The sequence below is a fragment of the Phascolarctos cinereus genome, unplaced genomic scaffold, assembly GCF_003287225.1.
Source record: "Phascolarctos cinereus isolate Bilbo 61053 unplaced genomic scaffold, phaCin_HiC Scaffold_7;HRSCAF=346, whole genome shotgun sequence".
Taxonomy (NCBI): Eukaryota; Metazoa; Chordata; class Mammalia; order Diprotodontia; family Phascolarctidae; genus Phascolarctos; species Phascolarctos cinereus.
In genome coordinates this window covers 86824092-86839480 of record NW_027556180.1, presented here as the reverse complement: position 1 = coordinate 86839480, position 15389 = coordinate 86824092, and the positions used below count along the sequence as shown (strand labels likewise).

Here is a 15389-nt window from a genome sequence, read left to right as displayed (position 1 = left end):
TGGATCTTTTCCTTTCTTTTAACCCTTTCTGTCTTAAGTCATATTAATTTGTGTCCCTCCCACCCCCACCTTTAGATCATAATCTCCCTTAAGAAAAAAGGACTGCTTCATTTTGTAGTCTGTGTTTGTATCCCGCGGCCTAGCCTTGTGGCCTTGTAAATGAAATTAAAGTCGTTAAATTAAATGGAAGGAAGTGACTTTTGAATTGTTTTAAGAGTCCAATAGCCGAGCTAGAGGGCATTCTGGGTGGGACTAAGGCACTGAGAAGATAAAGGGCAGGACTGTCGGTCTGAGCACGGAGTTGCTGGAGGAAATGTTGGGAGATATAAATTTGCAGCAAAACGCAGAGGACCTGGAACATGCAAAAAGTTTGGACTATACAGTACGGGTAACCTTTGAAAGTTTTTCCCCCCTTAAATAAATGGGGTTGATAATTCTCAAAAAGGAAGTTTTTATGATTTTTGGACAACCCCTCCTCCCCTCTTCCCCTCCCTCTCCCCCAACTGCTGTCCCAGAATCTTTTTTACGTGTGTGTATGTGTATAAAGTGGGGTGTAGGAGGATTATATGGTAGAAATCTTTTTGAAATTCCAAATAAAAACAGTCCAGAGAAAAGCTCTGGCTTGCCTCATCCCCACCCCCTCCACATTCTATTAAAGAGCCTGAATTCTATGCTTGAGTCATTCGCAAGGCGTGGGAGCCTTAAATTGAGCGTGGAGACGCTTTTACGGAAAACTGTAGGTGTCCCGTGGTTCTCTGGGGAAAATTTCCCCCCACGCTTCAGTCTCGAGAAGGAAGGCATTACGTAAGAAATTCAAGCGTGCTCTGAAGAGCAAGCGGTCAGCCCCAGTGGACAGAGTTGGGGTGGAAGGTGGATTATCTGCTGTGCTTTCCCCCACATTCCTAGATCCTTCCTGGGAATGGTGAGTTCTTATCCTCCGCAGCCAATTCTGGGACCGAAACAAAACTTGGGAAGCAAAGCAAACTACTCCGGCTCCGCCTCGAAAACTTTTGGGAGCCACCTAAAAATTTCCTGCTTCCTGTTTTCTCATTTGCTTGGTTTGCTAGGCGAGACGGTCTCCAGGGCGTGTAGCTGTGGCAACTGTTGCATTAGGAATTACAAACTGTGCTGTTTCTGCGTGTCCCCTGTGGCACAGCTCGGTGGCCGATAGCAGAGCGCTGGATGCCCAAGCCACGCGCCCCGTGAGTACGAGGGAGCATTTGTCCCTTCTCCCCGTCCCGGCAGAGTTGAACTTAGCAGGCGGGCAGTGAGTGAGTCACTTACCAGCGGACCCGGAGGCGGACGGGGTCCGGCGTAGACTTCTGCCACTGTAGTGCTGCACTCTGAATTGTAACTTGGGAACTATTTAAAGCCTTGGAGTCTGGACTATCCAAACGCTTTTTTTTTTTCCCTGAGTTAAAATTGCAGCTACCTACCATAGAAGTACTTTTTGGGGGCAGCTAGGTGGCGCAGTGGGTAGAGCTCCGGCCTTAGACTTAGGAGGACCTGAGTTCAAATGTGCCCCCAGACACTTGACACTTACTAGCAGTGTAACCCTGATTGTTGATGGAATGAAATGCGTGTAAGAGCTTAATAAGTGCTTTTCGCTCATTTATTAGTCACTACTGATCATAGTCTAGATCAACAAGAAGGGCTAAGAATGAGAATAACACATTTGTATAAATTTACATAGACTTCTAGCAGGGTTTCTTAACCTTTTTTATTTGTCACGGACGATCCTTTTGGCAGTGTGGTGAAGCCTTTGGAGCCCTTCTCAGAATGGTTTTAAACGCACAAAGTAAAATACATACGATCACAGAAGAAAACAATTATATTGAAATAGCTATGAAAATCGAGGTCATGTCCCCCATCCCTATGGATAGGCTTAATATGTAGTCCCAGGGTGTTCCTTGGAAGGTTCTCAGTTACCTAAATGCCCTAAAAAAGAGAAGAAAAGCAAAGAAAACTTTTTATTTATACTTGTATTTGTGTTCATCCTGTGCCTAGCATCTGGTCTTTTTCTGAAAGCATTAATCATTTTCGAGGGAAAAGAAAAATATCTCTAGGGATACGTTCCAGACAAAGTAATTACAAATCACTGAAAGACTTGAGCCAGAGAACGTTGTATGCTAATAAAAATTATTTTGGTCATGCTAATGCTATTTTTAAACACAAGAAGAATGTTAACAAAGGCTTTGGTAAAAATGGAAATTTTTCGTTTGCATGGAAAGTAAAACGTTCCTTGAGGGTAGGGACTTTTTTAAAAAATAATTTTATCCCCTGTGCCTGACATATTTCTCCTAAAACATGTAGACTCTTAATGAATATTTCTTGATTGTTGTCCACTTCTCCCCCCAAAAAAATTCTTCTGTAAAATGGAAATCATGATGTAATATAAGTGATATAGGATGATACTTGTGCCACTTTCCTCACAGGGGTTATTTGGCAAACTTTAAAGTGCTATATGAATGTGAGCCCAAGACTTTGAGTCAGTAACAGCTGAGTTCAAATCCTGAGTTCAGACACTTGCTAGCTGTCAGACACTTGGGCAAGTCACTTAACCTCTCTGAGCCTCAGTTTCCTTATTTGCAAACGGGGATGATAATAGCCCCTATGTTACAGGGTTGTTGAGAATCAAGTGAGGTAAGATATGTAAAGCACTTTGCAAAACTTGAAGCTCTCTGTAAATGCTAGTTGTCGTTAGCAGCTGTTTTTGAATTTGTTGTAATCAGTAGTACTCAATAAATGCATAAATGAAAAAGCATTTATTAACCCTTTATTATATATTTAAGTACCGTGCCACTACAAAGGTAAAGACAATCCCAGTCCTAGAGGATCTTATATTCTAGGGGCCACTGGGTGATGGAATGGATTGAGTGTTGGAGTTAGGAAGTTCTGAGTTTGAGGCCTGCCTTAGTTCTTGTTAGCGTGTGACCCTAGGCAAGTCACTTAACCTCTTTCTGCCTCCCTTTCCTGAGAGATAAAAATGGTGACAGAAATTACTATCAGCTTCACAGGGCTGGGTAAGTCACTTCCTCATATGTGAAATGGAAATAATAATAGTAATAGTGCGGTTATATTACGTTCAAAGTGAGAGCTGTCCAAAAATAGAATAGATTTCCTCTTAAGATGATCAAGTGAAGATGTTAAAGCAATTGCAGGAACATCATGGCATGTTGTAGAGGGCATTCATTCATGCTTCAGGTAGATTAGGTGACTTCTAAGGTCCCTTCTGACTCTGAGACTCTCTGATTCTCTGAGAACTGTAATTTACTCTCAATTTTTCAAGGAGGGAATGGAAGGGAAGAGGAAGGGAAAGGAAAGAGGAGGAAGAGGAAGGAAAAAGAAAGGAAATTTATTAAGGTTCTACTGTGTGTGCTAAGAGCTTTACAACTATTATGTCATTTGTCTCTAGTGTGTGTTACTCAGTTTTTTCCTGTCAGTCAACAATTGAGTGCTTACTACATGCTAGTAATTTTAAGGCATATCAAGAGACCTAAGACAGTATTTTGTGCAGTCCGTTCTCGGTAAATGTGTACTAAGTTTGTGTGTGTGTTTATATGTCTCAGAGGGTGGAGGGACCTTGGTCAAGATTTACTAGGTTAAAGAATGAGGCTTTTGTTCTGGCATTGACATTGTTTCCTTGATGGAAGGTGAATTCTAAGTTCTTCTATTTCATGATCCACCCCCAAGGAATTGGCTTTTAAATAGTTTGCAGTTGTTTTAATAGTTGAGAGACTCAAAGTGAAGGGCTTATGAAGATTGTGTTAGTTTATGATTTACTGAATTCCTGTGCATCTTTGAGGCCCCTCCAAGGACCCACAAGGCACCAGGAGAAGAGGAATCATGGGGCTTCAGAGTTAGTAATGACTGACAGTAGTAGTGGAGGGCAAAGAGTACCCTCAGCCTACCCAGTGTTGACTAAGTTCTTGGACCATGCAGGAACCAGAGCTGAGGAGCAGCAAAGGATAGAGCCATGATGTAGAAGACCAAACCCAGGCTTTTTCAAACTTCATTATTACGGTTAGTTATGCAGACTGTGGAGGTTTGGGAAGAGAAGTTTACTCTGTCATCTGCAAAAGCCTTTCAACTGTGGATAGTTCCACTGGTGACTAAAGCCTTCCATTCTGGGAGATCAGCTTCTACCACTGGGTAGTATGGTAAGTCCAGAGTACTCTGTACTTCCCTGGGGGAGATGGGAATTAATTAACCTGGGTTGTTGTGGGAGTGAGAATCAATACTAAGACTGATCAGTACTAATACTAATCTGATACTGAGAATCTGGTACTTAGGAGTGATGTTTTGACTGGTTATGGGCTCAGGGGTGAGTTCTTTATTCTTAGTAGTGTTGTTTTTTGTCTCATTGAATAAAATCTGTATGGTATTTCTATGAGTTCACCCAAATGCTTCCATGTAAATGGAGTGTCTTTTTACCTTTTCCATAGAGACCTATTATACCTCTCTTTTTTTATATATTCACAGCAGAAACCCTTGGAGGGGGTATGAGTCAAAGGGAAAGTAATTTGTGAGACACAAATGTGGTGTAGGTAAAAACCCAGAGTTAGGGTTCCCTACTCTATTTTGGATATCAGGTGGGGAGGCCAAAGTCAAAGATTCCACATGCTAATAAAATGAAGAAGTGCTTTTAAAAATTTACTTATATCTTGTTTTTGCATCAGCTACATTTCCAATATATCTCTTTTCCCTTTTTGCTTAATAGTTTATACATTAGTGGGGCAGCTAGGTGGCTCAGCGGATAGAGCACTGGCCCTGGATTCAGGAGGACCTGAGTTCAAATGCGGTCTCAGACACATAATACTTACTAGCTGTGTGACCCTGGGCAAGTCACTTAACCCCATTGCCTAGGCCCCCCCCCCACCAAAAGTTTACACATTAGCCATAGCTGTGAAAATATCTGACCTAGTTCTTTTCTTGTGTGTGTGTGTGTGTGTGTGTGTGTGGTATGTCTTTTATATTTAGGCCACATATTTATTTTCAGCTTATTGTGGTGAAAAATGGTACAATGCGTTATAAATCTAATTTCTGCTAACCTGCTTTCAAGTTTTTACTGCAGCTCTTGTCAAATAAGGAGTTCTTCCCCAAGTAATTTGTGTCTGAAGTTTATTAAATTCTGGGTAATTAAGTTTAATTCCTTTTAATTCTTTTAATTTCTGTGTTTTTGAATCAGGCAGAATGATGTAATGGAAAGAGCCATGTCAAAAGATCTGAGTACAGGTGCTAGCTTTGACACCTTACTCTGTGACCACAGGACAAGACTGTAAACTTTTGGGCCTTGGTTTTCTCATCTGTAAAAAAGCAAGTGTATTTATTAGGCATTTAATACATGCCAGGTGCTCTGCTTAGCACTGGGGATAGAAATACAAGGAAGCAAGACAGCCTCTGCCCTCAAGAATTTCCATTCTAATAAGAGGAGACAATCCCCTTTATAAAGGGTGTTGGGTGGAGATGATGCCAAAGTGGCATGGAGGCTGTAGTCCAGGCAAGAGGAGGCAAAAGTTCACCTGTGAGAACCAATTTTTCAGAGTCTAAGATTCTACTGGGAAAAGCATGAGATTATGGTAAGAGTGCCCCTACCTTATTGGACCTTTGTGAGGAAAATACTTTATGTAAACCTTGAAGTGCTATGTAAGTGCTGGACAACATAATCTTAGTTGATAGGATCCTTAGTAGTAGATTGTCCATGGACAAGGACAAAAGGAGAAAGGAGAGGAGAAATTTGGAAACTGCAGTCAGTCCCATTTTAAGTCCAATTGTCATCATTCCCAAACCTGGCCAGCTACTACCTCTTCTTTCTCAGTCCTCCTTTGGCTATTTCATGCTCTCCAGCAGTATACTTTCTGTTGCCCCTCCCCCCACTTCCCTCACAAAAAGATGAGTAGCTCTTACATGAATTTTTTTCGTCAGTTAGACATATGGGTAATAATAACAATAATGCGATTTTAGTAAATCCTCACCAATTTAGCCATTGTGGGAAAGGCTGCTTTAATTTACTGAAAAGTCCTCTTTTAGTATGGATGAAGTCATTACTTTCAAACACATTTAGTAATGCATGGTTGACCAAATGTTTCAGAGATTTCAGTGATGACCTTGCTGATATGCTAAAAATAGATGGGAGTTATTTGTAAAGAGAATAGGTACTTATACATTTGTAAAGAGAATATTGTAAAGAGAAAAGATACTTTTAAAAAGTATCCTTATTCTCATTCACCCCTTGCAACCATATTTTCTTTATTCCCTTACATAATGGATTACTTTTTTTAAATGTTTTATTCAGAAAACATTCTGCCTGAATCTCTCAAGCTAAAATACTGAGATTTTGACACATCTGATTTATTGATTATGAGCCAGTATACAGTATACAGGGCATGCATAGTATAGTGTCATATATCAACATTTTCAGTGTGAGTTGCAGTATATAGTATGTATCTGTGGGTCCGGTGCCACCTACACACATTCAGAATCAGTCTCTAATGATGTGTTCCAAAAGTTCTTTTGTTAAATTGCTTGGTGAGAATTTGAAATTAATTTTTCCCCTCTAGGAGCAGTGTTATCAAAAGGATGACTAGGTTCCCAGCCCGAAGAAGGCTATTTAACCCACATATAATATAGCTGGGCTTATGGAATCTTGTTAGAGCCGGAAGAGACCTTAGAATCTACGTAGTCCAACTCCATCGTTTTACAGATTAGGAAATTTGTGAACTTCCTAGTACCTTTCAGAGAAGAAAGTGATTGGTACAAGGTTGCCTAGCAACAGAGCTAGGATTCAAACCCATGTCTTTTGATGGCAACCAATATATTGTTCTTTCCACTTTATTATGTTAGTCCTTCCATTGATTTCCTAATCTTATCCTCCATGCTGATATGGAGGCAAGCTTGAGTTCCTGAAAACAATGCTAATGGACTGCAGGTCCTGCCAAGATGAACAGGCTTTGAGTATGAGCCTAGGGACCAAATGTGGTCCAAAGATGAACCAACTATTTAGAGCTTCCTAACTCATCTGGAAAATGAGATGGGTTGAACTAGATCAGCAATTTCCAGTTTTTATCAGTGTCTATTCTCCTTGACTTAAAGAAAATTAATTTTTTTTAAATTAACAGGGTTTTATTTTCTGTTCTCCTCTTGCTCCCAGCAGTGGAGAAAGAAAAAGAAAAACAAAACCGTTGAATATACATAGGTTAGTAAAGCAAATTCTTGTGTTGTTGGCCACGTCCAAATATGTATGTCTCATTCAGAGGGAGAAGGGAAATGATCTTGGAGGATTTGTCAACTTCCAGGATGTTCTGACGGGGAGTGGAGGTCAGGTTTTTGTAGGGAGTATCACCAGTGAGAATTCTGATGGTGGCTGGAGCTAATGGGGGAAGGGATGTAGCAGAAGCCGTCCTTCCATATGTGTCTTCCTTAAGCCTGGGACTGGCTGTCTAAAACAAGTAAACCATATTTTGTCATTCATTATAAAATTTAGAGGATCCATTCTGCCAAGTCTCATGAAGAATAAATGGCTTGCTGAAACAAGTTAGTGGAAGAAGTTTGAATTAATACTTACAGCTCCTATTTCTTCATTCCCATAGCTTAGTGATTGAACTGCGTTTTGATCTCAGCCTTTTGTGTTGGGTTGCCTCCTAACCCATTTCTGTAATGCTCTATGGTGTATTGAACACTTTTTTTTTACTATAATCTTGTGAGATACATAGTCCAAATATAATTAACACGATTTTATAGATGAGGAAACTGAAGTACGGAGAGGTTAAATGACTTCCTCCTAGTGGAATGGTCTCATAGCTAGTAATTGGCAGACTGGAGACTTAAGTTCATCTAACTCAACATGTTATAGTGAACAGAGTGCTGAACTTGGGATGAGGAAGACCTATTTCAGATTCTACTTCTGATACTTAATAGCTGTGTGCCCTGGTGGGCAAGTAATTTAACTTGCTAAATCTCACCTTCATCATTTGTAAAATGGAGGAGTTGAGCTAGATCACTGAGTGCAAAATTTGTTGATCATGCAACCCTATCAGTACAATTTTTGAGTGCCCCATATATGTATATTTACTTATTTGTAAATATACATTTAAAAAAGGATGAGTTAAAGATGAAATATTTGATCCTAGAGTCAATAGAGCACAGTTAGGTGAGTTCCATGGTCAGACTTGCACAATGGAGCATGGATTGAAGAGGAAAGAAATTTGAGGCAGGGAGACCAATTAGGAAGCTATTTCATAGTCCAGGCTTGAGTTAATGAAGGTGTGAATTACAGTGTTGGGATGTTTACAAAGATGTTATGGAAGCAGAAGCAATAAGGTTTGAAATTGATTGGATATGTGGTTTCAGAAAGATTGATTGAGGAACTGAGGATGATGCCATGGTTTCTGAACTTGGGTGAGAATAGAAGGCTACTGGTGTCCTCAACAGAAATAGGGAAGTTTGGGAGAGGGGTGTGGGTTGCAGGGGGATAATAAAATGAGATCTGCTGTGATCTCAGGGCCATCCATCCATCACCTCTCAACTTAACCTATGAGACTCACTCCATTCTGCTAGAAATAAAAAAGGAAATGCTCTCAATCACTAGTCACTGCTAAAGGGTACTTGCCCAAGCCAGGAGGTGATTTAGAGGGCAGGCTGGGGGTACACTTGGAGGTGGGGGATGGGTGTAACATAAAAATGTTTGAGAATGATAGTTTCTTGGTAATTAATCATTTTATTAATTATGCTAGTGGATAACTAATAAAAGGATCTTGGCATTCTTGAATGCCAAAGATTCCTCATAGATTCCTCATGGAACCCACTCAGTGCTTATATGTCCTTGGAAGAGTGGGTGATCCTGAGGATGGCAATCAACTGTAATTGGTTAATTGATGAGAAGAATAAGTATTATAATGAGAGGTGGACCCATTGTAATGAGGGGCTGGGGGGGGAGGGGGGAGGACCACATGACCCATGACTTTGATCACTCATGCCATCTAGACAAATGATCTACCTCCTTCCTCCCCTTCCCCCCAAGCCCGAAATAGATGGGCTTTCCCACTTAGGTGGTATCTGAACTAGATTGAGGAAAAAGTTCATTCGAGCTCATTATCAGCAATGTCCTTCTGATGCTGACTAGCCCTAGTAGAGAATGAGGAGATAGGAAGGGGAAAAAAGAACCCTGGATCTCCCCAATAATTGGTTATTTAATAATCATTTCTCTCAGGGGAGAGGGAATTTTACTTACGCAGCTATTGGTGCTCACTTGGTAGAGGTTAGGTTACAGCCATCCTAAGATATTAATGCTAGTGGAGAAAGGAAGGGGTTGGGATTTGGCCCAGAGAGGGATCAGAGTCGGGGACTGTTAGACTGTAATAGTTGCCTGAGGTAGTGTGGTTATGTTGGAGATGAGTGCTAGTATAGAGAGGGTGACCCATCTCACACTGTCCCATTGGTTGATCATATACCATTAGGGTCAGTCCATTCCCCCTCCTTAGGGGCTAGTAGTGTTTCCTTTTGGAATCCATGGACTAGATAACCTCTAAGGGCCCTTTCAGCTCAAAATCCACGATCCTGACCAGGATCTACCTTTCTTTTCCTGATTCCTTTTCTCCCACTCACAGAAAACTCTTATCTGCTCTTTTTTTACCTATCATTTTCCTGGTACTTTCCCTTAAGACTTGTATGATGATTTACTTCTGAGTAATAATTTTTTTAAAAAGTCCAGATAACTCATTAATACAGCATATGCTTAGTTTCACATCCTTTGGAAACTTACAATGGGCTTGAAGTTCTGTATTTAAACAGATGAGTGTATGTTTTGGTTTCATCTTATTTCATCTTATTTGCTGGAATCCCTTTTTTTGTAAGCAGAGTGAGCATTTAATTTGCCAAGTCTCAATAGAAAAGGGAGAGAACTAAATATTGAGTCTAGGCAATAGCTGTCTTAGGATGGAGTTCTAAGATTGGATTCCAGAGCTGATAGGGAGGGACCTTCTAGTTCAAACCTCTTGATATAAGATTTTTCTCTCTTTCTCCCCATTAAAAAAAACTATCAAAAAACCCCCAATACACCAAAAACCAAACCTTACAGAAACCTCCATGTTGGAAAGATTCACAAGACTGAAAGATGCAATTAAAGATGACCTTGAAAGCAGCATGGTTTCTTCTTGAAAAGAGCTAAATCCATATAGCCCCAATACAGCCTTGCCTTGGAATGACAGTGTGTAAGACATCGGCTCAAATCATTCATCAGATTGAAGAGGAATTAGATGAAGATGAAAAGGAGGTGATTCTCTTCCTGTGCCGTGATCTTGCCCCAGACTTAGTCACAAAGTTGGACTTACGGAATCTTCTGTGCACCTTGAATGAGAAGGGGAAGCTGTCTCCTGCTGGTCTGGCAGAATTGCTGTACAGAGTAAGGAGATTTGACCTGCTGAAGAAGATAATGAAAACAGACAGAGCCTCTGTGGAAGCCACCCTGGTCAAGTGCCCACAACTGGTTTCTGGCTACAGGTAATTCATCTCTAATTTTTTTTTTTTGGCTAGGCAGTGGGGTTAAGTGATTTGACCAGGGTCGCACAGCTAGTGTCAGATGTCTGAGGCCAGGTTTGAACTCAGGTCCTCCTGACTCCATCTCTATCCACTGACCCCAGTTCATCCCTAATTCTTAAGGAAGTGTTGGTTGGTCAATAATTTGGGGATGGGGGTGGATGAAAAGGGAAGGTGGTTGCTACCAAATGGGGGACAGAGTCATAATAAAGGTAAAACATTGTTAATAATAGTGCCTCAAAAAATGAGATTCATAAAGCGTTTTTCTCACAACAAGCCTGAAAAGTATGTTGTGAAAGCATTATTTTCATTTAACAGATAAGGGAATTAAGGTTAATGACTTCCCCACAGTCATGGAGTTAGTAAATGGCAGAACTAGAGGTTGAATCCATATCTCCTGACTCCTAGTTCAGGTTCAGGGTTCTTTTCTCCTCTTCACCCATTACTATAAACATACACACATATCTACACACATAAATATATAGATGTACAAACACATATATTTTTATATACTTATGATACATGTTCCCCTAATAGAATGAGGACAAGGATCATTTTATTTTTGTATTTATATAGTAGTTCCTGGTATATAGTAGTTGTCTAATAAATGCCTGCTTCCTTTATACATACTATAATAATAAATACTATAATGTATAATAATAAATATTATACTTCTTTCTATACATCCTCTCCGCAGTCTTCTCCATCCCAAACAAAAGGGGGAATGTAGGTTCTAACTGCTGCACAGTGTCTTAAAAGTTATTTAGTTGTAAATACTTGCAGTTAAATTAAAGGGACAAATGGTTTCTACTTGAATGATGAGATAGAAGGAGACAGGAGTGAGTAAGAGTTAGTAATTACTGCCAAATTCTTGAGAGATTTCTCTGGAGAATCCTGGATCCATCAGTAAGATTTTCCATGTCAAGTCCCAGCAATTTTGAGGCCCCAGAGATGAATTTCTAGGATGTACTCGAGATCTCTGAATAGTTTTTCTAACCTTTTCTTTATCCTCATTAGTCACTGAATACAGTTTTTTAATTCCAGCCCAGCCCTAATCAGCTATTCAGAAGTTAATTTCCTCTTATTTTTAGCCCGTTGACCAATCAACAAGCAATTTAAAAGTAACTATTATTTGATGGCCTCTAGCTTAGGTGCTAGGGATTTCTAGATAAAAAATGAAAACAGTACCTGATCTCAAGGACCTTACATTCTACTTAAGGGGGAGGGGAGGAATACAATGATCACAGATAAGTAAATGCAAACTAGCCATGACAGGCATGGGAGCATTAATAAATAACTAGGAGCAATTGGGAAAGGCCTTTGGAAGGAAGTGGTCTTTGAACTTCTGGGGGGAAGTAGGTATTCAAAGAGCAGCATGCTAGGAGGAAGAATATTCTAGGCATTTGAGGGCAAATCTATGGAGGCAGGAGGTGGAATGTTATTTATAAGCAAGAGCAAATTCCAGTATAGATTGTTATAGAGTTCCTGTGGAGGAGTAATCTGTAATGTGCATTGTCATGAAGATCAGATGAGATATTTGTGAAGCACTTAGCACAGTACCTGACACATATTAGGTGCTTAATAAATGTTTGTTCTCCCCTCCCCCCTTTCCCTATAAGCCTAGAAAGAAACTGGGGCCATATTGTTAAGGGCTTTAAATGTCAAGAGAAATATGTATTTGATTTAGTGGCAGTAGGGAGCCACTGAAACTTCTTGACCAGAAGAATGACATGGTCAGAGTTATGCTTTAGGAATAACTATTTGCCAGCTGTGTGAAGGATAGAGCAGAGAGAAGACAAGGGCAGAGAAGTCAATTGGAAGGCTGCCACATAGTCTAGGCAAGAGGTGGTAAGAACCTGTCAAGGCATGTGAGTAGAAAGGAAATGATGAGAGAGGTGAGAAATGCTGATGAGCTAGGAAGTCCAGATAACCACTTACTTTCAAAGATGGTGAAGAGGGAATTTCTGCATTGGATGGGACTGTTGGACTAGACCTCTAAGGTCCCCTTTTACTCTATGATTCTAAGGTTCTGTGATACCTTGGGCCAGCCTTTGTGTACTTGGTATGTCCTATGAAGGACCACCAGAACTGTCTTCAGAGACTGTAAGTATAATATGTTTCCAAGGATAAACTATTGAGTTGTTGGGAAAAAGTAGAACACAGTTTGCCTTTAAGAGGCAAGATCCTCTTGGATCAGGTGGTTATGTTAGCTAGAATTTCTTTCATATGTCCTCCTGCATCTTTTCTAAGCCACCCAACTGACTTTATTAGGCAGAATGGATTTGAAGGTTCTATGGAACACCACAGAATTTTGCTTTAAATAGCAAATCCTATTAGCACTAGATTCTAATGGATAGGTTAGGACATTTCTATTTCTCATGTTTCACCACCACCACCATTGCCACCACCATCCCCAGCAGCAGCCCTACCATCACATGGTCAGTGGAGAAGGGGCTCTTTCCTAGTTAGAGAAAAACCCAGTATAGGGCAAACTGAATCTCTAAGGTGGGACTCCCGGGAGCCCAGATGTTATTTTGTCTAATGAAATAGTAGCTTTCATGTTCTAGGACAGGACAAGGAGACACAACAGAGCGATTGGTACTAGTACCCAATATGTGCTGGTGTTCTCGAGGGAAATAGGAAATGATTATATTTCTGTCAGGAATTTGATTCTGTTAGACAGTTCCTCAGATATGTCAAGATCATGTTGAACTCTCTTCCTAACATCCAAAGTTTAGTGACATGGATCCTTGAATAATAATTTTACTGCCACCTTTAAAGAGAAAAGATGGGGATTCTTTGGGGGTATTTTTTTCTTTCTCCTTGTGGAAATTAGCTATGCTATATTAATAGGCAAAGCAGGGGAAACCAAGAAGGAAGAAACCATTAAAGAGATTGTGATTTCATCCTTTTTCCTTTTTGAGTTCTGTTAAGGCAGGGATTTTGTGTCTTGGACCCCTTTTGGCAGTCTGGTATAGCCTATGGACTCATTACAGAATAATATTTTGAAATAATTGAAGGAAATGCTAACTTTCAGTTAGAGGCTCATGAAAATAAAGATGTAATTTTTCCCCATTCAATTTCATGGATCCCTTGAAAATTATTTACTAACCTCATAGGGGGTCTGTGGACCCCAGGTTAAGAACCTCTGCCCTAAGGCTTTTCTTAGGAGTGATCTAAGGCTCTTGGTACTAACAAGTGTCCCTGTGGGGCAGGTACTATCATATAGCTGACTGTTAGCATAGGACTTTGGTTTGGTCAGGCTGGGACTAGGTCAGTTATTTGGGCTGGTGGGCTCTGATTTCATTTTTTCTGGACTAGGGAAGCTTCTGATTTGACTGAAGAAAATTCTCTCTCTGATTTTCAGGGTGCTGATGACACAACTTAGTGAAGATATGGACAAATCAGAAGTGACTTCATTCAGTTTTCTCCTAAGAGATTACATGGGAGGAGGGAAGACACACAAAAACAAGGTGTGTACCTGATACACATTATTAAGAACTTATACTACAGCAAGCTGGGTGCTCCTATATGGGAGGGGTAGGGCTTGAGAAGAAGGGGTGGGAGGGAGCGTTTCAGCACATGTGAGAGAAAATGACGATGGGAATGAAAGGGGAAGAGAAAGAATGAGATGAAGGAGGGAGTTTGGGAGGAAAGGAGATAGAGAAGAAGGAAGAAAAGGAAAAAGAGAGACAGAAAGAGAGAGAAAAAAACTAACCTGTCATCACCATCATTACCAGGATTGCCTAGGAGACTTCCCTTTCCCTCAGCCTTAGTAGCATTTGTGAGAAGCCAGCTATGATACTAAGATAATAAGCAGGAAAGATAGAGGTGGCTGTCCAGATCTGGACATGGGGGTTCAGTCAGGGACTCTGTGGCAAGTAGTTGTTATAGACACTTTTGGACACCTTGCAGGAAAGAAAGTTGAGATGATATTTGTAGAGAAAAATGTGTATGAAAGGAAGGTGGGTACAAGCAGAAGAAAACAAGGAGAGAAAGAGGAAAGGCCAGACCTAGAGTGTAGTAGGGCCCATAGGGAACACTTTGGTGCTTCTCTAAGGCACCCTGAAAGTTTATTCTTATTTCTGAGAACTTCATAGATTTCTTTCCCCTTTTCAGTCAGAACAGTTTTTCCTTTCTGACTCATCACATCAGCTGGGGAGAAGGGGAATCATGTTTGGCTCATGCTGAGTAGACAGAAGCAAAAGACAATAATGTTGCCTCCTCGGACTTTTGTCAGCTTCTCTTTTCATTTCTCAACCTGTACAAGGACATCATGGAAGCATTTTAGGGAGAGAACAAACAGTGAGGCGGAAGAGAGAAAAGGGATGAAGTTCCATGAATATTGGTTATATTATAGCTGTAAATATAACTATATGTGTAGTTATATTATAACTATAATATAGTGTTATGAGCATAACACATTTATACAGTACATCTAGGTTTATAAAATACTTTCCTTAGACAGTCCTGAAAGGTAGGTAGTATAAGTATTAAAATTCACATTTTACTAATGAAGAAACTGAGACTTTCCCTATTATTTTTCCCTCTGAACCCACTTCTCTTCTAACTTCCCTGTTTCTACTGAAGCATCTTTGCAGTTAGCCAAGTTCACAGCTTCATGTCCTGACTCCTCACTCTTGTCCACATCCCCATAACCACCGGGTGCCAAGTCTTACCCATTCCATCTCAAAGATTGTACCCTCTTTCAGACCTGCATTACCTTGAAGTAGCATTCTAACAGGTCAGTTTAGGGTCACTCCCCTTAATAACCTTCAGCTTTATTTCATATTTAAAGTCCACCACAATCTGGTTCTAGCCTGCCTTTCTGGATTTATTTCACATTGTTCCTTACA

At 40.4% G+C, this 15389-nt stretch overlaps 1 protein-coding gene across 4 annotated transcripts in view; it reads left to right on the top strand.

The window, feature by feature from the left end:
- Positions 1-201: 201 nt before the first annotated feature.
- Positions 202-15389, top strand: part of CFLAR (CASP8 and FADD like apoptosis regulator) — a 50199-nt gene continuing 35011 nt past the window's right edge. Inside the window, exons 1-5 of one of the 4 annotated variants that reach the window (XM_078147569.1) lie at positions 202-382; positions 1068-1202; positions 3943-4160; positions 10076-10497; positions 13901-14006. In XM_078147569.1, the coding sequence (XP_078003695.1) occupies positions 10199-10497; positions 13901-14006 (405 nt within the window). In that variant the 5' untranslated portion in view covers positions 202-382; positions 1068-1202; positions 3943-4160; positions 10076-10198. Of the gene's footprint in view, positions 383-1067; positions 1203-3942; positions 4161-10075; positions 10498-12559; positions 12637-13900; positions 14007-15389 lie in introns of those variants that run through there. The other 3 variants (XM_078147567.1, XM_078147568.1, XM_020970939.2) reach the window with 3 other exon arrangements.